We start from the raw sequence: 13,371 nt of genomic DNA, 5'->3' as shown, positions 1-13,371 counted from the left end.
TGTTCACATCTTAAGCTTCATGAGAGTGTTAACAAAATAACATTTAATTCAAGCTATGTCTGCTAACGCTTGCAACTACACAAGGTCAACGCGGAGAGAATCCCAGCTGTTGCCTGTTCTACCATTTAGTTGCAGCTCCTTTAAGATATGTCTGCAATAATGGGACCTCTGAAATGGTGGCCTGAAACGACCCTTGACTGCTGCACGCAGCCTGCTGGTTATTTAAAACAGGCAGGGACAGGGGCAGCTCAGGGTCCTCGGAAGCCGCCAGCTTGAAAACATTGCATGGAGTAAAGAAGTAACGAGAGAAGGTCAGGATGGTCCAGAAAATACTCAATAAATTCATCGGTGCCAAGTATATTGGTATTGTAAGGGCGTGGTAAGTGAAATCATTAAGCGTAGTGACATTTTGAGTTGACAATTGTGTTACCCGTGGTGGACTCGAAGCGATGGCACTAACGCCTCTGTCCTTTCCCGTGACCTGTTTCGGTTTATGTTAGCCGTCTTTAGCTTAGCATATGTCAAGGGAACGGCTATTGCTTGTGATGAGCGGGATAATAACGATACTATTGTTAGCGGCGTAATCGGTTGAATGTCTTCATTACCAAACTGCGTTTTCAGCATTAGTCAACACCAATACTATCCTCTATTTTATGCCATTGCTGATAAACCGTTGCTAACATATACTGTCATCGGTTACCAAATGAGCTAGATACTGTACGTTTGCCTCCGCCGGAAACCGTGAGATCGGAGAAGTTGCGCTCTCTTGGTTTCACGCCTCGGTCTACATCGTGGACGAGACATCGGGAGGTCTGTCCAGGTTGGGGTGGTGTATTTGAGAGCAAAACAATGATATCGTAAAGGTCACGCCCCTTATAGGGCTGTTCTGATTGGCTTGAAATTTCACTTTCTTTTTCTTTTTTGCAGAAATCCAAGAATGCGCTTAAAAAAAAAAACTGACCGTGACTTGCAAAAATCCACAAAGAACCTCTGCCCAGCCAAACCATCTGAAAACTAATTTGTAATATCTAATATGGGAATAGCATCACTTCAAACTGCCAAATGCTTATACGTTAACAGTGCAAATACAATTTTCTACTCTGATTAACAAGTCAGCACAGGAGTTTCAGTAGTGTGTATTATTTTCCTACATGAACATTTGTCACAAAAATATACACAACTAGTGTTACGCCAAATTACCCCTCATCAAAACATCTCCATCAAACTGTCCAGACCTCTTTCTAATAGAATAGAGTACAATACCCTAGATAATAACTTGTGCATAGTTTGATAACTCTCAATTTCCATGCTGTGGTATAACTTGAATTCCATTGCTTTCTCTGGTCCTTTCATCCAGGGTACCAAATTTGGTTACCTGGGGAACAGTGGGAGGTGTCGCGCTGGTTCACTTTACAGACTGGCGATTAATTCTCGACTACGTGCCATACGTTAGAGGGAAGTTCAAAAAGGATGAGTAGGAACCTTGGGCAAAAATGTGAGTGTTTATTTATTGCAACCCACTCAAATCAAAGTGAGCTCAATTGTTTGTTGCATCAATCCACAGGCCCCTGAGAAGATGCATTAGTAGCTGTGGCAGATGGTTGTAATTTGACAATAAACTCTTATGTCCGGGCTTGGTTTATTTCTCATCTTTTATTTTTTTATTTATACCTGGTGTAGTGTGAAACAAATTCTTCTCTTCTTTACAATCAGACCTTGACTTTATTTTTGTTCTTTTGTTTTTTTTCTTTCCCAAATTGTGGTGTTATTTCAGGTGTGACCATTGTGTTCTTTTCACATATCGCCTTTAAAACCAAGATAATTTTGGTAATCCTTGTTCCATCAGCGTAGATTGTATTACATTTATATTTTTAATCAAAGTTATGTGTTTGATCCCTTTTGAAGCCATTTTAACCATACCGAAGCTCACGATTGGCGTAAGACGACAGGGGTCAGACGGGGTGTTTCTTTGACATGTTTTGGTGCACACTTAGCTGATGAATGGACTGTGTCTGTCCACAGGAGAGGAACCTCAGGGACGGGGGGCACAAAGGTGGATGGCTCGCACAATGCAAAGAAAGCTTAAAAAGGGGATGATGGGCTGGGCTCAGCGATCTGTCCCAGAGGGCTTGTTAGGAGCTGGGACCTAAAGATACACTGTAAAAATGCTATTTTTGACCCATTATTACTAAATATGTATAAATAAATCTTAAATGTAACCATTTTGTCCATCATTATTTTTTTTGTCTTCCAAAGATTAAATATTTTTTTGTCTACATTTTTAGTGCGGGTTTTTCTTTTCCTTGCATTTTTGTGTTGAACCGCCTGTGCACGCAATGTGTGTTCGCAATGCATGTTTCACGATTTGGGATTTTCGTGAAGTCTCCTCTCTGCACGGCTGACTTCCTAAAGCACTGCACCTAACCTGTGTCAAGTGCTCACGGCCATTTAGACTGGAAAATCATGTCTACTCTCCAGTAAGTGTCTTGCAAAAGGCAATATGAGTCGCCACAGTCACCCAGAGGTGCCGTGGAACCGTATCGGGACCGGTTTTCCGCCAGACATCAGTATTTTTTTTTATCAGCCCTAACGGCGAATTTGCGTGGATAATGTCTTTCATTTCTCCAATGGAAGGGGGAGGGGACTGAGAGAGGAGAAGGGATTTAACATAGCGAGAGGGGACAAAACCAGATAGTGTCTTCAAGATGGATAAAAACGAGTAAGTATACCATCCGAAAAAACAGACGTCGGGCGACGATTCGATGTGTTTCTGTACCGTCTGTCCGTCGACCTGTCGATGGCGATATTACATATTTGCCAAAGTATGTTTAGAATCGATTGGGTAAATAGACTCGGTGGTCTCGCGTTTGCAGATAGCTATGTTCACAGCGAGATATGCGAAAACCCCGACCATCGGCGCACCGAGTTCTCGCTTTGAGCTTCTTTGTATTTACAGTAAACGCAGAATTAACCACGGGGTCGTTTCTTTGCGTCGACAATGTGCCGTTTCGATCGAGATTATTCTTGCAGCACGGATCAAATGTGTCCTCCGCGTTATGGATTCATAAAACGTCCATAAACGTATGGCATGCTCCGAAAATGGGCCCTGTGTTTAATCAACAACATCTACTTTGTCCATTCATAAAAGCCGGCTCCAAATCAGAATGACAAGGGTAGGCATTGTGGTGGGGAAATGGCTTTCCAATTCCATGTCGCTCGCATGAAACTTTCACCGCCTGCTTGACCGAGAAGCAGCTTTTGCACGGAGGAGATTTGACATTTTTTTTTGCCAGATTCAGTCCTCCAGAGGCGCTCGTCGTGGTTGTCACCGCACTCGAATAATTCATATTTAAGCTCTATTTGAAGCAGGAGGCTGATTAATATTTCCCATAGGTTATCATTGCCGTGCTGATCGACACCAGCGTCACGCCACACGGAGGACGCAACCGCACATCCGGAAGTGTGTTTCAAAACAAAACAAAACAAAACGGAATGCTCTGCGTTCGATCGATTATTCTGAGGTTTTGGAGACGAGGGCTTGTGTGCGGTGGATGGATGGATGGATGGATGGCGGAGAATTGTTTATTTTCACTGTGGGGGGCGGGGGGTCAATTTCGTGCATGTGTCCATCCTTCAGCATGATAACTATTTCAATGACAATAATCAAATCTAATACAATCTAATAACAAACCACTCAATACAATATTATACTCTGTCATATGATATAATATTGTATATAATGCAATATTACTATTATAATATAATATAATGTAACTAGAGGAAGTTAGTAACTTCAGCAATTAATGTGCTTAGTGAGCTGAGTTGAGTATAATGTGTTGTATTGTTGCTCTGTTACCGGTAAACCATGAAATAATTCATTGCAATGCAACATTTGCAGGATGTACTTACTTGTAAACATTTTGGAATTGGTTCAAATGAAAAAAAACGTCCTGTCCAATCTTACTCGACCCATTTGCTATGACTACCATTACTATTATTATTATCGTTGGTATTATTCTCATACAAGGCAACAGGCAGTCTCATTTCTCTATTGAATTTGTGTTTCATGTTATCCCATTATATCTTTTTTGGGAAAACATTAAAAGTAACTTATTCTGCATTGAAATATTTCCCTACCCGAATTTGTAAGCGTTACAAACATATTTATTCACCCCACTTGAGAATGTGAGAGGATAAGCGGTAAAAGTGCATTTAAAATGCAGTAGGATGAAAAAGAAAATTAAAGTATAGTCTTGTGGCAACGCAATATTATCAGGTGAACTTCGGTGGAGTTGAACCCGTGTCGTCGATCGGGGTTTTATCATACGGCAGAAATACACAACAGCCTTTTGTTGTTCGTGGTCTGTTTCATGTGATGTAAAAATGAAATGTAAATAATGTGACTTTACATTGTGCTTCTTTTATATTGCAGAGACTATGATGCTATTTTAGTAGGTACAACAGCTTCAAAGAATCTCACCAGGAACACAAAGAAAATATTGTGAAAAAGGCAAATAAAACCCCCTGGACTTCTCCCCTTTGTTCTTGACCTTCTCTCGTAGAAACGGCCAACCTCTATCCGATTATTGTGAAGTTGCGAAACCTATTGTATTTCCTGTTTTGTCCCGCCTGCGTCACGGCGGCTTCACGCTGTCCTATGTTTTCCTTGCGGATGTAGCCCCCGCGGCCCGGAGAGGCAGGCAGGTAGTGATGTGGCTGAGGTCCGCGGCGGAGCGATCTGCGCGACGACAAAGAGATGGGATGTTAGCAAAGAGATCCCATTCCAGACAGAGGACGCATGTTGTGACATGGTCGAAACAAAAGCGCCAGACGCGACAGGCCTACCATCTTAAAACTCGACCCATTCTCCAAAACCCCATTTGTTTACTCGCTGTAACTCACAGTGGATTAATAGGCTATTCGCGTTGGAAATGGAGAAGAAAAGGTGGGATTGCACTGCTCTCCCCAAGGGCTGGAAAATGGAAGAAGTGACCAGAAAGTCGGGTTTGTCAGCGGGAAAAAGCGATGTCTATTACTTTAGGTAATAAACCAAGACGGGCTCGAAAACAGAAACCAAATCCAAAATAAGACAACTTACAGGTGCGCAAGACACTGAATTCGCGGACGGATACAAGGCAGGACTAGAGAGGGGAGATGGTGGTCGGTTAAAAAGTTTGGGATGGGAAGGGGAGGGGGGTCTGTTTGCAAGCAGGCCGGCCAGGCTAGCGCCTCTCAATTGTCGGGATAAGGGGAGAGAGGAGGAGGAGGAGGGGGCGGAGGAGTGGGGGGTGTCCGGTCAACCAAGCAGGCTAGGAGCAGCGACTTTCGCCTTTGTTGAATCCACGCAAAAACAGAAAAAGCCAAAGCAACAACAACAACAACATCAACAACAACAACAACAACAACAAACAAACAGTGTCACCTTAGCCATCACTCTTCATTTTCCATTGAAGTGAATGAACAACGCCAGATTTGTTTTCATTTAGCAGAGGAGAAGAGCAAGATGAGGAACAGAGGCAAGACAGGGGGGAGGCGGGTCGGTTGTATAGTTTGTGGTAGGCCCGCTGTACATCCTCCTGGTGTTTACTGGTGTGTGATGTAAAGATACATTTGCATGAGTTGCGAGCACGTAATCACCCACAGTTGTTACTCATGACTCAGGGTATGATATTGTTGTAACACAAGTGGAGTTACAATGTTTTCATTCTGAAATGTTACTACTGCAATGTTTACGTTCTGTCCTGTGACCATTCAAGGTACTTGTGTGTTTGTGCGAGAGAGTGTGCGTGTCAGTGTATAAAGTGTATCCTGCTCAGTGTATTCATTGAAAATGTCTTTAGCTTGTCATCAAGGTCAGCGCTTTTGATTTGCCATTTAGGATTGCATCCATTTCACAAATGTACTGCAGTTTGACTTGGATGTGCTCTGCCTGTGTTTGCCGTTTGACTTGTTGCATGTTGTGGTGTGTGTCGGTTGTGTTCCCGTCTCTTTTGTTTGAAATGTTTTTCCAGCGTCCATCTGTTTGCTAACCAGTCATGGATGTATTTTGTTCAGGTCTTTATTTTTGGGGGGTTGCTACTGTTTATAAAAATAATTGTTTTTCCTGTCTTCCTTCCTTCCTACTAGTCCATCTGGAAAAAAGTTCCGTAGCAAACCTCAGCTGGCTCGTTACCTCGGTAACCAGATGGACCTCAGCTCCTTTGATTTCCGTACGGGGAAGATGTTGATGAGCAAGCTCAACAAGAACCGCCAGAGGCTGCGCTATGACAACAACAACCAGAATAAGGTGAGACACGCACGCAGGTGATCGGGCGGTGGTCAGCTTGGCCTTGGCCTTCCACAAACACCAGGTAGTTACATGCTCATTGTATCTTGTATTTGAAAAACAATCTTTGCTGTTTGCATATTTTTTTCTCTAAAGCCGTGTGTGGTTCCTAAATAATAGAGATCACAATCCACTGCTTCCTGATGAAATGAATTCGGGTGCAGATGTAGCTGATTTAAGTAGGTGTAGTTGGCTGTAGAAAATGAAGTGTTACTAGTTTGAGCTCTGTGATCGTAGAGTCCTTATTCAGATTTCGGTTCCGGGAATGTTCAGCTATAATCAATAGAAAACAATTGATTTATTAATTTATTGGCCAAATAGCAAACTGCCCTAACAACTGGATGGGAAGCATAAAGAGTGACTTGTATGAGAGATGTTGATCACACGTGCTTCAATATTGTCTACGTCCTCTGATCGTATAGGATGCTGGGAATTTTTTGCAGGAAGCAAAACATAGCCCTGTTCTTTGTTAGTAATTTAGCAATTTCACTTGTTAAATGGATGTAGGGGTGATAGGAAGGTATGGGATATGCTGTAGTGTCATTACAATTAAAGAAATGTGTTAGCAAGCAATGATATCTGCGTCAGTATGTCAGTTGTTATCATTTGTCAAAGCTACTTATGACTAGGACAAGGGTCGGCAACCCGCGGCTCCGGAGCCGCATGTGGCTCTTTGATCCCTCTGATGCGGCTCACTGTGGCTTTTGAAAATAATAAATGAGTATTTAATTAAAATGTATTTTATTTCAGTTTGTTCATTTTTAAAAAGTCATTTTAAATTTGAAGATTTTGGCGATCTTGTAACATCTAAATAAAACGCGTTAAAATATTTTTGTCGCTCTTAAAAAGCGACTGCACGCGCCAGTAAAAGGATGGCTGTAGGATTTGCTGCTGGTGGGTAACTTAAATTTTGCCTTTTTTCATAAATGCAAGAAGGACTCAAGTAGATGTTGAGTATTTTGCTTAAAGTAACCTTAAAGTCAACCCAACGTCTTTTTTCAGAGTTCAAAATGTTTTGTTCCATTCAGAAATGTAATTTCGTTTTCTTTGCTGTTGTTCATGCACATATTTTGTTTATACATAGGATAAAGGCAGTAAGGTAATGTTATATGCCGTATAAATTCATTTTAAATTTCAAAAGGGTTGTGTGCGCCCGTTGTTTTCTTTAGTGTGGGGAAGGGATTCCAAATGACTCTTTGAGTGGTAAAGTGTGCCAACCCCTGGACAAGGATATTTGAAATTAACATTCAAGTTGGCAGATAGAAGCAATGTAGCAGTGCCAGAAACGCCACTGCATCGTTTTATGTTGCTGATCTTTAAATGGCATCATGGATATTTTCATGTTATCTTGAATGATTCTCCAAGAAAGATGTTGATTCTTTCAGTGATGAATGGAAAGCTCTCTTCTCAATAGTCAAAGATTCCAAGCGTTTTCTTCCATTACAAACATCAAGGTTTTCCTCATGCTGTTAAACAGATATAGTTCACCAATTTTGATTTCATTTTTGGCTCATTCAGTGTTTGTCAGTTCTTCTGTGATTAGATCAGCCGCTCATTTTCTATATTGGGTTATTCACATGAAACTTAAAATGCAGCCCTCTTATTATTCAGTGTTAGAGGAAATGATCAGCTTTTCAATTAAGACTGGAAGACAAACATACTCTGGCACAGTGTATGTTCCACTGCAGTGGAAGAGGTTGAGATGTCAAGCTCTTGTCTTTTTGATGTCATTGGCAGGGCCATTTTTTATACTATTAATGTTTCCTCAGAGTAGCAGTTGAAAACTGCAGCATTTGTTGAAAGACTCCTCTTTAAAACATTCTGTTTGCTGTAATCTGTATAAACCTTTCCTGAGCTTGACATGCCCCTGACATTTGTGCATGTTCCTTTGCTTTCTTCATCCTTTCTACATGGTATTAATGGGTTCTTCTTTCTTGTTTTGTTTCTGATATAAAGGGAAAACCTGACTTGAACACATCACTCCCAGTCAGACAGACAGCCTCAATCTTTAAGCAGCCTGTTACCAAGGTTACAAATCACCCCAACAACAAAGTGAAGACAGATCCACAGAAAGCTGTAGATCAGCCCCGACAGGTGAGTTTTTATGACTGACTGCATCCTCTTATTCAAACCTGTGACACATTTTAGCAGAGGAAAGACGTTAATGGCGCAACTGGACAAACCAGATCATGTTTACTATAGATCATGTAATACTTTGTACTTCAAGAGGGAAGTTTTTTGTCATACCCACTTGTAGCCTTTAACGCTTTGTTTGTCTTCAGTTGTTTTGGGAGAAGAAACTCAGTGGGCTTAATGCTTATGACATCGCAGAAGAGTTGGTGAAGACAATGGAGCTACCGAAAGGCCTGCAGGGTAACATACACATGTTTATTCTTTTCAAAACTATTGAGTGATACTTTAAATTATGTTAGGAAATATCAAGGCCAAGTTCAGTTGCAACTCTGACTATTTCTGCCTCAGGGGTTGGTCCAGGCTGCACAGACAAGACGCTCCTGTCAGCCATCGCCAGCGCTCTGCACACCAGTGCCGCGCCAATCACTGGCCAGCTTTCTGCTGCTGTGGAGAAAAACCCAGGCGTCTGGCTCAATACCGCACAGCCACTTTGCAAGGCTTTTATCGTCACAGATGAGGACATCAGGTCAGCGATTATTCTGCTCTGCCACGTTTTCCACGATGCAGAGAGCAAAAACAGGCGAACAGTCACTGATTGTTGTTTGAGACTTAAAAAAACATGTAGATGGAGTCAGACATGTTTTATAGAGTCACTCCAGTTCGTGTGTCACTGACTTCCAGTCTAAAACCAAGTTACATCTGATACAAGAAAAAAAAAACCCTTTGTGACTCTTTGGCTATTGATTTGATAAGTTGAGTTATAATGTTCCGATATGATAAAGATTGACCCTGCTCATCACAAAGGACCATCTGTATGATGATTCAGTTACTGGAGGCTGCAACTGCCAAATGAAACCACTTCCTGTTGTGTTTGTGTTGTGTACATTTAGGAAACAGGAGGAGCTAGTGTATAGTGTGAGGAAAAGGCTGGAGGAAGCGCTGATGGCTGACATGTTGGCCCATGTAGAGGAATCTGCCAATGACGGAGAAGCTGTGAAGGAGGAGGGCAATGGCAGTGAGGACATGGAGAGTGTATAGCACAGGTGGGTAATGAGTGGGATATAAACAACCTGTAGATGCTGATGGGAAAACAAAGGTTCATTTTCTGGTAATGTTTTTCAATGACCAGCCCGATGACTGGACATGGACCACGGTTCAGTTCAAACTGCTTGATTTGTTCTAAAATTTATGGTCATCAGCCTGTGCCAAAAAGAAGATAGTGTTTTCCAAATAATTAAATGACAAAGACTGCAAGAATCTGTAGGAATTGCTCAAAGTGTTGTGTAAGTGCAGGAGGAGGAAGTGGTTAAACACTCTGGCCTGTTTAATCAGCGGGTTATATGGAAATCTTGCAGTCTGTCTGAAGAGACTCAGTCATACATGTCCTGCCAATAAATGTTACCGTGGGACCTGAACTTGGTTCATTTTTCCAAAGTGTTTTAGTTTCTCATCCAAGAGGCTTTTTCAGTCATTTCTAACTGTGGGAAGTTTCAGGTATGTAAGCGAGACAGAAGAGGGTGCCGAGAGGTAAAATAAGTCATCTTTATACTTTAAATTGGAAAAATCATCTTTCAACAGATGAGACAGCCTTTAAGCCATTTCCAGTTCAGACCTTAGATCACTCCCAAGGTGAATGAACACCATGGATCAATGTAACCAATGTTCCCTCTTATTTTTTATATGTCTGGGCGTACAGACAACCTTGCTGAGTACATGTAGGACCACTGTGAGCAGCATTAGATGTGCACACTGTGGCCACACATCAGTATCACACCAAGGATCATAGCTTCCATTTAGTCCATATTTTTCCATCAGAAAACTTGTTTACTACTTTGGCTTCGCTGCATGTTTTGCAGAGCAGACCTTTCTCACTCGAAAAAGAAAAAATCTCACCCGGTTTCACCACTTATTCTTCCATTTGCACATACTCGGACAGTCATTCCAACTTAAAAGAACCGCATTTCTTTTTTACTTTGGCTTGGTGAGTGGACCTATCATATTTACTGCTTGTTTTGCCACAATATGGGGTTAGAATTAGCGTCATTTAACTCCGCCGCACTGTCATTATTGTTATATAGCGTGTATGGGCAGAGCACGTGCGCAAGTACTGTCAATGCCGTGATTGGCTCCGTAGCGTAACTGCATCGTATCATATGATTATTGGCTGGACACCTGTCACTCACCGAGTTAGGCAAAATGATACAGAAAAAAATGTTATATATCTAATTCATTTGCAGTATACTCTCTTGCGCTGGATAGGTTTTCTTGTGAGCTGACAGTATGTGAGCAATGCACAATTGCGCAGTTGCACAGCTTAGAGGGAACATTGAATGTAACCTTGACGACTCGCATGATGTCAGGGTGAGTGTACAACCCACTGCTGAGCCAAGCCTGTCCCAGGCGAGCCCTGTCTCAGATGTGTCATCCCGTGGACCCTCGAGTCCCATTTCTTCAGTAGTCACATGTCTCATTTGGGTTGATGCGGCTTCTTATGGCTTTAGTACCTCAATTTCCCCTGTTGGATTAAACCGAAGAAACCTCTTGGATGAAAGATGGAATGTCTTGGGCAAGTCCAGGTACCACCATAAGACAACAATCAGAAATACGCCAGTTCACAGAAATGACAGGAGTTGCAAAGGGTGGAAATCTGAGCTTTCCTTCCTTACATCAGTACACATTCTGGGTAATGAAGAAAGCAAAATGTGTCCTTCTCAAATATCAGGTGAATAGTCGAGCAGCTTTGGGATGCAAAAAAGCCGCCTTTGTAAGTCTGAAATTGCTGACAAGAAAATGTTTTTTATCCATGGAAATTAGAAAAAAAAAAAATCCAAAATAAAATACACAATGTAAAGAAAATCATATTTTTGACCAGAACTGCCAGTCTTCAGGCTTATTTAAGATATTGTTGTCATGGTAACATGACGTCCATGTTGCATTTTTATCACTGTTGGATTGAACGGGATCCCTCATCCTCTGTTCCCCCTGCACTGCTCATGGCCTCCACTTTCAGTGCTGATTTAATAGAATAAAAAGCCGTACACTCTCCAGTCTGCGGCAGATTCAGTCAAAAATGTCAATGTCAGTTCCAAACTAATTGTTTTTTTTATTTCTTAGGATTTCCTGGCGCCTGGATTTTGTTCATCGCCCATACACACAAACACTCACACACAAACACACACACACACGTACGTGAACAGTCATGAACATTAAGAATCCTCCCCTTATCACCCTGAAGAACTTTTCCCTGGTATCTACCCCTGACTCGAGCCTGATGCCCGCTAGTACAAACAAACAAAGAAGCAAAAGGAAAAAAAAAAGGTCTTCCTGAAAACGTGGGAGCCTCGAAATGTGTTCAGCATCGACCCTGCTGGACGGGAACTCTGTGCATATGAAATGAACGTTGATTTTTAACTTAAAAATTTCCAAAAGGTCTCGCCTGAAAGAAGACAAGTATTTTATCCGTCTGTCAAATTCAAGTTCCGTCAGAGGAATATTTTTTACTACAAGGCTTTTAAGTGGTGTTGCATTTCTTGCAACAGTCGTGTCAAACCCAAAACACCTTGTGTCAGCAGAGAAGGTGATTTTGGACGCCTAATTGATTCATTGGGTTTGGTATGAGTGTTTTGTATATGGAGCTCACCACCGACTTAAATGTTGCACTCTATGAGAAGGACATGAAACGCTCTTCAAAGAACCTGGAGAGTTTCACCACAACGAGAAGAAAATAAATCAATAGCAGGGCCGGCAGGGAGGCAACTGGATTTGACTAATATCACAAATCAGAATCATGTACACCTTTTCTGTGTAATCTTGTCATCTGTGTTTTAGCAAAGTCGTGCTTTGTGTTTGATCAGAGACCGAACGCTTCTGTTTGATGGAAGTTTGGGACTTTTCTGAAAAAAACTAAAGAAAAAATAAATAATCTGATTTGTATTGAACCAAAAGATGTAACTGATTGCCCTGTAATAGCCCTGTAATCAAAACAGGGAAGTAGTTAAAAAAACAGAAAGGGGGCTGAGAGCGACAGTAAAGAATGACCATGAAACTCTTTCTATTGTACAGCGGTTCTTGTCTTTAGCCATCACCATCATAGCTGCTTCATGACATTGTGTGCCAAGGCATTGTTTTCCGTCAGTTTCCCGTTAAAAATAAATAAGTTAATAAATAAATAATATCATGGTTACATGTAGTCTCCTTGTAAATTAATTGAATTTACAGAATTGATGTGATTGCAAAAAAAAGGTCAAGATATAGTTTTAATGTCATTTATCTGAAAAAAGTGGTTTTGTATTTTTTTAATTCCTGCTCATGAAGATTTGAGGTTTAAAATTTGTCAGCCTGAAATTAAGTTCCCTATTCAATATCAGCAGGCTGATTGCTGTAATGAATTTGATTGTATTACATATTAAAATGAGTTGGTATGCACAAGTGCTGTTTCCGTGTCTCTATTATGAATTTATTTTCAATACTTAATACATAGCTTCCAGGCGGGAAGCCTAGATGAAGACCAAAGAGAAGATTTATGGATGTAGCTGGTGTGAGAGAGGAGGATAAAGAGAATAGAGTTAGATGGAGAAGGTTTATTCGCTGTGGTGACCCCTGAAGGGAAAAGTTGAAAGGAGAAGAAGACTGTATATTTGATAAAGGCTGTCCAGATTGCAGCTACAGCAGTGATTTTGGAGCTACTTGTTAAATTTTTGATAAAAACAAATCAAGATGCCTTTTATTTGCCATTCTTGTAATATCAAGAACTGTAAAGTTGTGTGCTAGTAAAGTAGTTTGTGTGTGTGTGTGTGCGTGTGTGTGTGTGTGTGTGTGTGTGTGTGTGTGTGTGTGTGTGTGTGTGTGTGTGTGTGTGTGTGTGTGTGTGTGTGTGTGTGTGAGAAAAAGAGAGAGAGAGCCTGGACAAAGGG

General features: G+C 41.3%; 2 protein-coding genes across 11 annotated transcripts; both read left to right on the top strand.

Moving 5' to 3' along the window:
- Positions 1–252: 252 nt before the first annotated feature.
- On the top strand, positions 253–2,276 carry LOC147225777 (cytochrome b-c1 complex subunit 10-like). Its single transcript, XM_086161284.1, has 3 exons — positions 253–379; positions 1,358–1,495; positions 2,023–2,276. Exons 1-2 carry the CDS (start codon positions 318–320, stop codon positions 1,476–1,478), a joined length of 183 nt encoding a protein of 60 aa, XP_086017410.1. The 5' UTR covers positions 253–317; the 3' UTR covers positions 1,479–1,495; positions 2,023–2,276.
- Positions 2,277–2,367: 91 nt separating this feature from the next.
- Positions 2,368–12,886, top strand: mbd3b (methyl-CpG binding domain protein 3b). Of its 10 annotated transcripts, none has more exons than XM_086161278.1 (8): positions 2,368–2,719; positions 5,490–5,555; positions 6,127–6,286; positions 8,282–8,419; positions 8,608–8,698; positions 8,807–8,984; positions 9,349–9,501; positions 11,573–12,886. In XM_086161278.1, the coding sequence occupies exons 1-7, from the start codon at positions 2,706–2,708 to the stop codon at positions 9,494–9,496; spliced, it is 795 nt and encodes a 264-aa protein (XP_086017404.1). In that variant the 5' UTR covers positions 2,368–2,705; the 3' UTR covers positions 9,497–9,501; positions 11,573–12,886. The 10 variants fall into 10 exon arrangements, with proteins under 10 accessions (XP_086017404.1, XP_086017407.1, XP_086017406.1 ...); XM_086161281.1 differs by having other exon boundaries at positions 2,380–2,719; positions 5,490–5,516; XM_086161280.1 differs by having other exon boundaries at positions 2,380–2,719; positions 5,487–5,516.
- The last annotated feature ends 485 nt before the right edge of the window (positions 12,887–13,371 follow it).

The sequence above is a fragment of the Fistularia commersonii genome, chromosome 16 (assembly GCF_037954325.1).
Source record: "Fistularia commersonii isolate RoL2024-O1a breed Wild chromosome 16, RoL_Fcom_v1.0, whole genome shotgun sequence".
Taxonomy (NCBI): Eukaryota; Metazoa; Chordata; class Actinopteri; order Syngnathiformes; family Fistulariidae; genus Fistularia; species Fistularia commersonii.
The sequence above is the reverse complement of the archived record's forward strand: the minus strand, read 5'-3'. Positions and strand labels throughout refer to the sequence as shown.

Coding starts and splice junctions, on each gene's coding strand:
- LOC147225777 (XM_086161284.1), top strand. CDS start 318: ATGGTCCAGAAAATACTCAATAAATTCATCGGTGCCAAGTATATTGGT. Junction 380..1,357: donor ATTGGTATTGTAAGGGCGTG/GTAAGTGAAATC, acceptor CCTTTCATCCAG/GGTACCAAATTTGGTTACCT.
- mbd3b (XM_086161274.1), top strand. CDS start 4,932: ATGGAGAAGAAAAGGTGGGATTGCACTGCTCTCCCCAAGGGCTGGAAA. Junction 5,042..6,126: donor AGCGATGTCTATTACTTTAG/GTAATAAACCAA, acceptor CCTTCCTACTAG/TCCATCTGGAAAAAAGTTCC. Junction 8,985..9,348: donor GTCACAGATGAGGACATCAG/GTCAGCGATTAT, acceptor GTGTACATTTAG/GAAACAGGAGGAGCTAGTGT.